This window comes from Coregonus lavaretus (genome assembly GCF_964263955.1).
Source record: "Coregonus lavaretus genome assembly, contig: HAP1_SCAFFOLD_347, whole genome shotgun sequence".
Taxonomy (NCBI): domain Eukaryota; kingdom Metazoa; phylum Chordata; class Actinopteri; order Salmoniformes; family Salmonidae; genus Coregonus; species Coregonus lavaretus.
The window spans coordinates 238,730-252,082 of record NW_028162446.1 but is presented as its reverse complement, the minus strand read 5'-3'; the positions used below and the strand labels follow the sequence as shown (position 1 = coordinate 252,082).

General features: G+C 42.9%; 1 protein-coding gene across 1 annotated transcript in view; it reads right to left on the bottom strand.

Moving 5' to 3' along the window:
• Positions 1-12,963, bottom strand: part of LOC311119232 (protein eyes shut homolog) — a gene marked incomplete at both ends in the record, with an annotated part of 59,901 nt that extends 46,938 nt beyond the window's left edge. Inside the window, 3 exons of the mRNA XM_084193958.1 lie at positions 4,471-4,653; positions 12,375-12,547; positions 12,929-12,963. Of these exons, the coding sequence (XP_084050084.1) occupies positions 4,471-4,653; positions 12,375-12,547; positions 12,929-12,963 (391 nt within the window). The remainder of the gene's footprint in view (positions 1-4,470; positions 4,654-12,374; positions 12,548-12,928) is intronic.
• Positions 12,964-13,353: the final 390 nt, after the last annotated feature.

Here is a 13,353-nt window from a genome sequence, read left to right as displayed (position 1 = left end):
ACAGTTGAAGTCGAAGTTTACATACACTTAGGTTGGAGTCATTAAAACTTGTTTTCAACCACTCCACAAATCTAATTTCTTGTTAACAAACTATTGTTTTGGCAAGTCGGTTAGGACATCTACTTTGTGCATGACACACAAAAGATTAATTCACTTATAATTCACTGTATCACAATTCCAGTGGGTCAGAAGTTTACATACACTAAGTTGACTGTGCCTTTAAACAGCTTGGAAAATTCCAGAAAATTATGTCATGGCTTTTGAAGCTTCTGATAGGCTAATTTACATCATTTGAGTCAATTGGAGGTGTACCTGTGGATGTATTTCAAGGCCTACCTTCAAACTCAGTGCCTCTTTGCTTGACATCATGGGAAAATCAAAAGAAATCAGCCAAGACCTCAGAAAAAAATTGTAGACCTCCACAAGTCTGGTTCATCCTTGGGAGCAATTTCCAAACGCCTGAAGGTACCACGTTCATCTGTACAAACAATAGTACGCAAGTATAAACACCATGGGACCACGCAGCCGTCATACCGCTCAGGAAGGAGACGCATTCTGTCTCCTAGAGATGAACGTACTTTGGTGCGAAAAGTGCAAATCAATCCCAGAACAACAGCAAAGGACCTTGTGAAGATGCTGGAGGAAACAGGTACAAAAGTATCTATATCCACAGTAAAACAAGTCCTATATCGACATAACATGAAAGACCGCTCAGCCTAGGAAGAAGCCACTGCTCCAAAACTGCCATAAAAAACCCAGACTACGGCTTGCAAATGCACATGGGGACAAAGATTGTACATTTTGGAGAAATGTCCTCTGGTCTGATGAAACAAAAATAGAACTGTTTGGCCATAATGACCATCGTTATGTTTGCAGGAAAAAGGGAGTGAGGCTTGCAAGCCGATGAACACCATCCCAACCGTGAAGCACGGGGGTGGTAGCATCATGCTGTGGGGGTGCTTTGCTGCAGGAGGGACTGGTGCACTTCAGAAAATAGATGGCATCATGAGGAAGGAAAATGATGTGGATATATTGAAGCAACATCTCAAGACATCAGTCAGGAAGTTAAAGCTTGGTTGCAAATGGGTCTTCCAAATGGACAATGACCCCAAGCATACTTCCAAAGTTGTGGCAAAATGGACAACAAAGTCAAGGTATTGGAGTGGCCATCACAAAGCCCTGACCTCAATCCTATAGAGCATCTGTGGGCAGAACTGAAAAAGCATGTGCGAGCAAGGAGGCCTACAAACCTGACTCAGTTACACCAGCTCTGTCAGGAGGAATGGGCCAAAATTCACCCAACTTATTGTGGGAAGCTTGTGGAAGGCTACCCGAAACGTTTGACCCAAGTTAAATAATTTAAAGGCAATGCTACCAAATACTAATTGACTGTATGTAAACTTCTGACCCACTGGGAATGTAAAAGCTGAAATAAATCATTCTCTCTACTATTATTCTCACATTTCACATTCTTAAAATAAAGTGGTGATCCTAACTGACCTAAGACAGGGAATTATTACTAGGATTAAATGTCAGGAATTGTGGAAAAACTGAGTTTAAATGTATTTGGCTAAGGTGTATGTAAACTTCCGTCTTCAACTGTATATCATATATACAATAGAGAACACATATATCATACATACAATATGGAATACATATATCATATATACAATATACAACACATATATCATATATACAATATAGAATACTGATGTATGACTCAAACACACACAACCCCATTGTCTTACGTCAGATAGTGCAATGACTCCTCCTGCACTGATCGGTCTCGTATCTCACAAAGAGTAATGGGATAGATCAAGTAGTCCGGCTACTATGTGCTGCATAACATTCTAAAATATTACCTTGGTGACATCGTCATCGTCTGCTGAACCCCATTTCTGCCTCAAAACTGTCTGAATTAATCTAAAGCTAAAACAATGAATATGTCAACAATGTTTATGGTTTTTTGGGTGAGGAAGTCTTAGTCGCACCATTTTACATCTAGCGAAGGATTTTTTGTGCTTCATGGAGCAGTATATGGGTTGAGGGACAAGCATCGCGGAGGAGTGAAGCCACCTGTCACAAGACAATGAACGCGACCAGTATCTGTATATACACTGCTTAAAAGAAGGGTGCTGAGCAGTTCTATATAGAACCTTTTTGAGGGCCATATGAAGCGAGCCATTTAACCCATTTTGGTTCTATATAGCACCCTTTCTTCTCGCAGAAGAATATATACTGTAATGGGTCATGGATATGCATTAGATACAGAAGAATATATACTGTAATGGGTCATGGATATGCATTAGATACAGAAGAATATATACTGTAATGGGTAATGGATATGCATTAGATACAGAAGAATATATACTGTAATGGGTCATGGATATGCATTAGATACAGAAGAATATATACTGTAATGGGTAATGGATATGCATTAGATACAGAAGAATATATACTGTAATGGGTCATGGATATGCATTAGATACAGAAGAATATATACTGGAATGGGTAATGGATATGCATTAGATACAGAAGAATATATACTGTAATGGGTAATGGATATGCATTAGATACAGAAGAATATATACTGTAATGGGTCATGGATATGCATTAGATACAGAAGAATATATACTGGAATGGGTCATGGATATGCATTAGATACAGAAGAATATATACTGTAATGGGTCATGGATATGCATTAGATACAGAAGAATATATACTGTAATGGGTCATGGATATGCATTAGATATATTTTCTCAACGTGAAAAATATTGAAGGAAGATGCTACTTTTGTTTTTATATACTTCCTACTTTTCTATTTCTTCAGTAGTTTGTATATCTATGGTGCATTGTATATCTATGGTGCATTGTATATCTATGGTGCATTGTGTATCTATGGTGCATTGTATATCTACGTTTGATTTCATGGTATGATTGCTTCTAAGTTCTAAAATGCCTAACTTGATTAGACATTTGGTAATTGTTGTCATCCAATCCAAAAACATCACAGTTTAATACAAAGCAAAGCATTCTAGTGGTTTGATGACAATTTATCAGACCAGTTATCGTTGTTCATTATCCTTCTTTTTAAATGTCTCTCTTTTATTTTGTCCTTTCTTTGTACAGTGCTATTCTTTCTGTTCTGTTCATTCCCCTGACGATTGCATCATTATTCAAGTTTGCTGTCTCCCTCCTCCTCTCCCTGGATGAATCTCCCTAAATAGTCATCTCTAGAGGGAACCAGCCAAGTGCAGAAGATCCACAACCCAACCCTTTTGTTTCCTATTCAGCTGTCCCAAACGGCAACCTATTCCCTACATAGTGTTCCTTTTGACCAGAGCCGTCTGGGCTTCATACAGTATGCACTATATAGGGAATAGGGTGCCGTTTGGAATGCACCCTCTGTCTTTTGATTAAACATACTGTGCACTGATGACATGGCAGACAGTTAAGCAGCTATTAAAGCTGACCTGAGAGAAAGGAAGAAAAAAAAAAGGAAGGAAAGGAAAGGAAGGAAGGAAAGGAAGGAAGGAAGGAAGGAAGGAAGGAAAGGAAAGGAAAGGAAAGGAAGGAAGGAAGGAAGGAAGGAAAGGAAACAAAGGAAAGGAAAGGAAAGGAAAGGAAAGGAAAGGAAACAAAGGAAAGGAAAGGAAAGGAAAGGAAAGGAAAGGAAAGGAAAGGAAAGGAAAGGAAAGGAAAGGAAAGGAAAGGAAAGGAAAGGAAAGGAAAGGAAAGGAAAGGAAAGGAAAGAAAAGGAAGGAAGGAAGGAAGGAAGGAAGGAAGGAAGGAAGGAAGGAAGGAAGGAAGGAAGGAAGGAAGGAAGGAAGGAAGGAAGGAAGGAAGGAAGGAAGGCTAAAGCTATGTCTGTCCCTTCATTAAAAGAAAAGCATATTAATAGTGTATCCAATATATGTCTCATCTGCCTCATATCAGAGAACATTAAAAGCTATTTACATAAATGAATGGGAGTCGTTTGCTTGCTTGTATTACCTCGTCATCCATTGGCTGCCAGCTACGGCTTTTATTTTATTACCCTCTCTGAAAGAAAATAAAAGATTCTTGATGTGTAAAACAATAGTTTGGATGAGAGTTGAATTAATTACAGGGAGATGGCTGGAACACTCATCAGTAGAAACAGGTTGAAACCGTCTCGTACTCTGCCAAGGGGAGTCCCTTGGGGGAAATATCTTTATTAGTGGGGAAGTGAGTGGAAAGTGTGTGTGTGTGTGTGTGTGTGTTTGTGGGAGAGAGAGTATGTTTGTGCACGTGTGGGAGAGTGTGTGTGTGTGTGTGTGTGTGTGTGTGTGTGTGTGTGTGTGGAATCTAATCGCCCTGAGAAATCTATTAGGAGCCACGCATTGGGACTGCCCCACTCCTTTTGAAAAAAAATAAAATGAATGAAAAATCCTAAAGGTTGAACGGAACATTCTCCTTTAACAAAAGAAAAATAGACTGCTCCATCCTCACCTTGTCCTTTCTGTCCAGAGAAGAGGATGAGGTTGTCCTTCAGGGCTGAGGCGTTGTCGGCAAACGTTAGTTTCAGTTGGAACTCATAGTAGCCACTGAGGCTGGGGATGGAGGAGTACGCTGTGAACGAGGTGTATCCAGACTCATCATTCCCACTGAACCTGGCCCGGGTGATGTTGATGGCTGCAGAGGAAAATGAAAAGCAATATACAAACAGTGTTACAGTTCGTCCCTCACCATCAAGGAACATACAGTTCTGTTACTCACAAACAAATATGAGGCAGAAATGTGACAACATCACAATTGATCCCCGATAAAGAGTAATCTAACATAAAGGCACATGGGTAGAAGAATAGACTAGAATATAATAGAATAGACTAGAAGCCCCAGTGAGGATAACTGACAGTATAGAATAGAATAGACTAGAAGCCCCAGTGAGGATAACTGACAGTATAGAATAGAATATACTAGAAGCCCCAGTGAGGATAACTGACAGTATAGAATAGAATAGACTAGAAGCCCCAGTGAGGATAACTGACAGTATAGAATAGAATAGACTAGAAGCCCCAGTGAGGATAACTGACAGTATAGAATAGAATAGACTAGAAGCCCCAGTGAGGATAACTGACAGTATAGAATAGAATATACTAGAAGCCCCAGTGAGGATAACTGACAGTATAGAATAGAATAGACTAGAAGCCCCAGTGAGGATAACTGACAGTATAGAATAGAATAGACTAGAAGCCCCAGTGAGGATAACTGACAGTAGCCTACACATCTTAGTCCTATGGACATAAAACACTACAGAACTTGATGAAATAGTGTACAGTAGCTGAAATACTGTGTGTTACATCCAGAACCAATGTGTCTCTATATCACCATATATCTATACACAGCTCTTACCACATCAATCTTAACATTAATATTCCATAAATGTCTTTGATGATTTCGTTTCCAACACGTCACCAGCATCAGCAGTACTACAAGTTGCCACCAGATGGCACTGTTGATTCACCATGCCGTACCAGAGACACCATCAATTCCTATTCTGTGTACCCCCCCACCAATGATAAAAGGATGATGGCCTGTTTTCCAATACTGTCTTTTCCCCATTTTATTTTCATTAGTCGCTGCTAACAAAGGTTCTTGGCAGGCGAGCAACAATTCAAATTCCCTACATAATGTTCACTGCTGGTAGCTAGGGGGACAATAACTAATCCCAGTGATTATCAATTACAATCAACAGCTTACTAGTTGTAAACGCATCGTTGATTCAATAACGCTGCCTGCCTTCTCCCTTGTTCTCTCTTCATTTTAGCATCGACCACTGATCCACTGGATTGACACCAGGAAGGGACTTAATGGGAATATCCCACCCCCCCCGGCACACCAATCAGACCCTGGTCATGCTCAGAACATTACACTCTACACCGTAGCAAATATATTGTAACTTGCATATTCTTTCTGTATTTCTCCCTCAGCCCTTCTAGTCCTCCCGGCCATGGCTAAATACAATGCCAGCGTCCCAAATGGCACCCGATTCCCTTTATAGTGCACTATTTTCCTTTTAGTGCACTATAGTTTTTTTTTTACATGGAGATTTGTGAAAAGTATTCCTCAGTCTGAGGTGTCCCCACTTACGCCAGTGAATAGTTAGCTTTTCACTTGGCGCCAGCTAGTAAGACGCTTCAGGAGGAAGCTGTAATCGCTAAGCAAGCAGCGTGAGGTCCTTCACAGAGCTCCCCTCCGTGCCTGCGTCAGTGCTCCTCTGTTTGTGAATTATTGATGCATCTTACGGAGAAAATCATTCTGCAGTTATTGTTTGTGGTCTGGTTTGTATTTTGATTTCTATATTGGTTTGTATTTCCACAGTCTTTATTGAATGGCTGCTTCACGGCTTTTTAGCAACAGCTCAATCTGAGCTTCTATAGTCAGTTTGAACTGATTGTCTGCGGATGCTCCCTCAGTGTCATGCAGCATGTTGTTTTTTAACCTCTGCTCACTGAGTGCCGCTTCCCTCTCTTTCTCTTCCTCCTCCCCTTCTCTGTGGTTAGTTGCAGGGAGTCAGCTGACATGAGCATGAGTTCCTGTTGAGCTTCTTGTCAAGGGTCACATACATGTAATGTACATATAACATGCTATTTCTAGGACAGGATAGTCTCAGGGATCAGGGCTCTACACACTACATTTGACAAAGGATAGTGAGGTATCCACAGGGTACAAAATCCCCTCCTCCATCAAATATCATAAACAAGCACAAAAGGTTGTTCTGTAGGTGGAGCCCAGGCGTGACCCTTAATCGACAGGTTCAACAACGGGTTGTGGAAGATCTGTGGTGTTCTATTTGTATTCCCTGACACCCTGTGCACCCTAAGCGGGGTTGGACAGCAACCGGATGCATCCATTTTTCAGCTAATACAGCTAATACAACCTACAGTACCTGCCTTTTCCTCTGAAACCGGATGTCGGAACTCCGCTCAGCCGTCTTTTTGCGCCTGCTACGTTAGCTTACATCCTGTGTGATGGCACTGAGAGTAGTGATTGGTCTCCTCTCTAGATGGCCTGAATGTGTTCCATTGGGATGAACTGAACATGGTGGTGCTATGTCCAAAATGGCACCCTATTCCCTAAATAGTGCACTACTTTTGACCAGATCCATCAGGAAGTGTCTCCTGAGTGGCGCAGTGGTCTAAGGCACTGCATCGCAGTGCTAACTGTGCCACTAGAGATCCTGGTTCGAATCCAGGCTCTGTCGCAGCCGGCCGCGACCGGGAGACTCATGGGCGGCGCACAATTGGCCCAGCGTCGTCCAGGGTAGGGGAGGGAATGGCCGGCAGGGATGTAGCTCAGTTGATAGAGCATGGTGTTTGCAATGCCAGGGTTGTGGGTTCGATTCCCACGGGGGGCCAGTATAAAAAAATATGTATTCACTAACTGTAAGTCGCTCTGGATAAGAGCGTCTGCTAAATGACTAAAATGTAAATGTAAAATGAAGTGCATTATGTAAGAAATAGGGTGCCATTTGGGATGCTTCCACAACCATTAAAAATGTAACCTACCGACCCTTCCCCTGCTCCCACCCAATCTATACTGATACAGGAAGCCTTAAGGCTGACTTATTGGGAGTAACTTGTGTTATTATATTTGTTGTAAACCGACGGTTTGAACAACACAAATCAATAGACACCATAAAGCCTGCTGTTGTTATTCTGAGTTTGAGTTCACCTCGTGTAGTCTGGTAACTCCTGTAGCTCGGAGTACTGTATTATTAGACACTACAATAGAACACATACCAGAAGCTCTGTGAGCTAAAACATTAACTATTTTCACCAAGTACAGAGGAAGTGTATATTGTGTTCTCCTCTCCCCATGGAAATGCATGTCTAACACATTAAAAGACCTTGGCTGACATGGCTGGCTGCCATTCAATCAAACCTTGCAATGGGGTAAATACACAACATTGCTTCTAGGCAGAGAAAATAGATCCCTGTTTCGAATAAATCAGGAGAAATGAAGAGGTCGGATTCCCAAATGAAAATAAAATAAATGAATAATGATTCCCATCCATTTGAGATTGAGGCCTGCAGATTTATTTGAACTGCGTGTAGCCCATTGAACCCATCCACAGCTGTGGGGAAATATGTCCTACAACAAGCCACAAAATAACACTGTCATCTAATCCTTCCATCATGAAGAGAATAAGTAAGAGAGGAAGTTTAGTATTATCTCTGCTGTTATAAATGTGATAGCCAGGTGCCAGATCAGTTTGAGCTTTAAGAGAGGAAGTTTAGTATTATCTCTGCTGTTATAAATGTGAAAGCCAGGTCCCAGATCAGTTTGCTAACTCCTATTGCGTGACAAGACATGAGAATGACCATCAGAGTTGGCAAGAGGAACCAGGCTAGACCAGGAACCAGGCTAGATGTGTGTAGTCGTGTAGAGACACATCTCTCTAAGCATGGACAGAACACCTGAACAGCTGTGGCACAACTCAGTGATATAAGGGGTTACAGAAAAGTAGAGCGAGGGTGGGCTGTTTGGGATTCATCAGTTATGCAAATCATTTTGGGAATCTGTTTAAATGAACACTCTTTTTGAGTTGAGGACCTACACACATATTATTCTCACTGTATATCTGGGTTGGGATCAATTCCATTTCAATTAGGTTGATTCAGGAAGTAAACTGAAATTCAGAATCCAATTGTACTCATTGAAAAGCAATGATTGGACATTGGAATTTCAGTTTGCTTCCAGAATTGACTGAAGGTAAATGGAACTGACCCCATCCCTGCTGTTTATTAAGAATGAGATGCTTATTGACCTTCATGGACCTTCTATGAGAGGTTTGAGGCACTTAAGGATGTTCTATCACCCAGGTTGGTGGTGATGGACTAAAGGACGTTCTATCACCCAGGTTGGTGGTGATGGACTAAAGGACGTTCTATCACCCAGGTGGTGGTGAGGCATAAAGGACATTCTATCACCCAGGTGGTGGTGAGGCATAAAGGACATTCTATCACCCAGGTGGTGGTCAGGCATAAAGGACATTCTATCACCCAGGTGGTGGTGAGGCATAAAGGACGTTCTATCACCCAGGTGGTGGTGAGGCATAAAGGACGTTCTATCACCCAGGTGGTGGTGAGGCATAAAGGACGTTCTATCACCCAGGTGGTGGTCAGGCATAAAGGACATTCTATCACCCAGGTGGTGGTGAGGCATAAAGGACAAAACATTAAGAACACCAGCTCTTTCCATGGCATAGACTGACCAGGTGAATCCAGGGGAAAGATATGATCCCTTATGGATGTCACTTGTTAAATCCACTTCAATCTGTGTAGATGAAGGGGAGGAGACAGGTTAAAGAAGGATTTTAAGCCTTGAGACAATTGAGACATGGATGATGTATTTGTGCCATTCAGAGGGTAAATGGGCAAGACAAAATATTGAAGTGCCTTTGAACGGGGTATGGTAGTAGGTGCCAGGCACACTGGTTGTGTAAAGAACTGCAATGCTGCTGTTTTTTTTTTCTCCACACAGTTTCCCGTGTGTATCAAGAATGGCCCACCACCCAAAGGACATCCAGCCAACTTGACACAACTGTGGGAAGCATTGGAGTCAACATGGGCCAGCATCCCTGTGGAATGATTTCAACACCTTGTAGTCCATGCCCCGACAAATTGAGGAAGTTCTGAGGGCAAAAGGGGGCGGGGGCGGTTAACTCAATATTAGGAAAGTGTTCTTAATGTTTTGTGCACTCAGTGTAGAAAATCCATATTGTTGATGTTTTTCTAAAGGGTATTGTGCTTAACAGCATCCACCACACATCCATATTGTTTCCTAATGTTTTCCCCTCTCTCAGTAGCTAACCTTGAACTCCACAAACCCATCAATATTCCACAGAGTGAATAAACAGACTGAACAGTACAGTACTGTAATAGTAAATACAGTACACACAAAAAAAACACATTCTCAAAATGATCTTTCTGAGCTGAAAATCCATCATTCATGTTTTTTGAAGACGGCAAAACATGCATGTATGTTGACATACCTTCCTACACACTCTGTATCTATAACAACATGTATGTAAAGAGTTAGCTTAACCATTAGGGAAAGTAGCTGCACGTCCAAACGAAGCACGAGGAAAACGCTGACTACGTCTCAAATGGCCTCTTATTCCCTATTTAGTGCTCTACTTTAAACCAGGGCCCCTCTATATTGACTGTGATATTATCTGATGGTATCAGGATTTAAACCAGGGCCCCTATATATTGACTGTGATATTATCTGATGGTATCAGGATTTAAACCAGGGCCCCTATATATTGACTGTGATGGTATCTGTTGGTATATGGATTTAAACCAGGGCCCCTATATATTGACTGTGATGGTATCTGTTGGTATATGGATTTAAACCAGGGCCCCTATATATTGACTGTGATGGTATCTGTTGGTATATGGATTTAAATTCAAATGTAAGCCACTCTCAGTGTGACACGCTAAGATTAAAGGACTCTATTTGGCATCCAGGCACTCAGCTCAGACTGTGTGTGCGTGTGTGTGTGTGTGTGTCAGAAAGATAGATAAAGAGTGACTGTGTTTTTGTGTGTGTGTGTTTGTGGGCATGTGGTGTGTGTGTGTGTGTGTGCCTTCTGTGCCAAGGGCTCTCTCCACCAAGCTGCCTCCTCATTAGATTAGGGCTCTCTCCACCAAGCTGCCTCCTCATTAGATTAGGGCTCTCTCCACCAAGCTGCCTCCTCATTAGATTAGGGCTCTCTCCACCAAGCTGCCACCTCATTAGATTAGGGCTCTCTCCACCAAGCTGCCACCTCATTAGATTAGGGCTCTCTCCACCAAGCTGCCTCCTCATTAGATTAGGGCTCTCTCCACCAAGCTGCCTCCTCATTAGATTAGGGCTCTCTCCACCAAGCTGCCTCCTCATTAGATTAGGGCTCTCTCCACCAAGCTGCCTCCTCATTAGATTAGGGCTCTCTCCACCAAGCTGCCTCCTCATTAGATTAGGGCTCTCTCCACCAAACTGTCACCTCATTAGATTAGGGCTCTCTCCACCAAGCTGCCTCCTCATTAGATTAGGGCTCTCTCCACCAAGCTGCCTCCTCATTAGATTAGGGCTCTCTCCACCAAACTGCCTCCTAGCGTCTTCTCCAATGGGTGAACTTGTACATCAGTTTAATTAGAAACATTACTGGATTCATAGTCCTTCACTGTGCCCGAAATTCCCTTCATAGTGCACTACTTTTCCCTTCATAGTGCACTATTTTTCCCTTTATAGTGCACTACTTTTCCCTTCATAGTGCACTACTTTTCACTTTATAGTGCACTACTTTCCAAGTAGGGCACTATATAGGGAATAGGTTACCATTTGGGACACAGCCCTTGACTGTAGGTTAACCCTTATTGAAGGTGACTGCTTGGAAAACCAAAGCACTAAACCAGCTAGCTACTTAGAAAATATCCTTTTAAGAACTTATCAGAGCTCCACCGCCTCTCTGGAACATCCAGCAGAGTAGATAAATACACTTTGTAAAGCTATTGATTATTATCACCCTAATGTTAAAATCCATTCGTAAAGGAAGACACAAGCTTTTCCCCCCAACAGGATTTCCATTTCATTAACTTCTCCCTGTTACTTCCTTGCTGTTCTTCACTATCTTTGATCTCGCCACTGTTGCCTCTCAACCGATCCCCAAGACTGTGGAGCAGACCTGGGTTCAAATAGTATGTGTTTTCTTTCACATACTTTGAGTGTTTGATTTGAGCCTGCCTGGAGTGCCAGCTGGGCGGGGTTTGCACTTTTGGTACTATTCTATTGGTCCCGTTGCACTAGGCCAGGTCAATCAAGCTCATTTGAAGTATTTGAAAGAAAACAGATACTATTTGAACCCAGGTCTGATGCCCTGAAGTTTTGTATCCTTTACACACATCTGTGCCAACATGAGCCTTACCGTGCTGGCCGTACCGAACGCCGTCCTTTCAAACAAGAACAAGTGTCCAGCAACAATGGTCAATGAGTGAATGACTACCCAGGCTAACTAACAGCTCGGTATGGCTCAGTAGTGTGAAAAGGGTATTAGAGTACTGTATGTATGGGTCTAACCTTCTCTACGCAGCAGGCCCTGTCACACTGCATGTCTGATATGCATCACAGGAGGTTGGTGTCACCTTAATTGGGGAGGACGGGCTTGTGGTAATGGCTGGAGCGCAATCAGTGGAATGGTATCAAATACATCAAACACATGGTTTCCATGTGTTTGATGCCATTCCATACGCTCCGTTCCAGCCACTATTATGAGCCGTCCTCCCCTCAGCAGCCTCCTGTGATATGCATGTATTATGTATAACTATAACATTATATATTATATATAATATATTATGTCTATATCTTACCATCATCACACAGCAGGCCCTGTCTTCCGTAGGGGCAGAGACACACAGCTTCCTGGTGAGACTTGGGGATGCAGGTGGCTCCGTGACCACAGGGGCTCCACTCACAGGCTGTGAACTGGCAGAGCCGACCAGAGTAGAGAGGAGGGCACTCACAGAACCAGTCCTCTGCATCACTATACACAGGCAGAGAGAGAGACAGACACACACAGAGAGGAGAGATCATTACGACCAAGGGGAAATGGCCCCTGATAGTTCTAGTGATGTGGTTTCTATCTAGGTACAGGGAAGGAGAGGAGAGAGAGAGAGAGAGAGAGAGAGAGAGAGAGAGGAGAGAGAGAGAGAGAGAGAGAGAGAGAGAGAGAGAAGAGAGAGAGAGAGAGAGAGAGAGAGAGAGAGAGAGAGAGGAGAGAGAGAGAGAGAGAAGAAAGAAAGAAAGAAAAGAAAGAAAGAAAGAAAGAAAGAAAGAAAGAAAGAGAGACTAGACTATACTAGTCTCTCTCTAGACATTAATACTAGACATTGAGGAATTTGAAACAACCTCTGTCAACGTGTACCAGTCTGGGACAGTAATGGTGCAGGGCTTCCTCATGCAGTTCCAGCAGGACTTTACTGGATCAAAGAGAGAGCATAGCAGGAAAAGCTCTCTCTCTGTGACGACTCCCCCATCCTGAGTGAGTCTGATCACACCTCTTCAAACTGTCCTGCAGACGAGGATAGTCACCCCCTCAGCACTGAACACACCCAGGTACCACAACTGCACTGCTCCTCCATCATTGAGAGGGGTAAAATCACAGAGATGGAGAGAGACATGGTGGAGCTCAGAGAGCTAGTCCACACAATCCAGACCAGCACAACAACACCCCCCAACAAGACTCGGAGGGCAGAAGGTGGAGATGGACGGCTGTCTGAGAGAGCTGTCTGCTCTACGGCTGTCTGAGAGAGCTGTCTGCACTACGGCGGTCTGAGAGAGCTGTCTGCT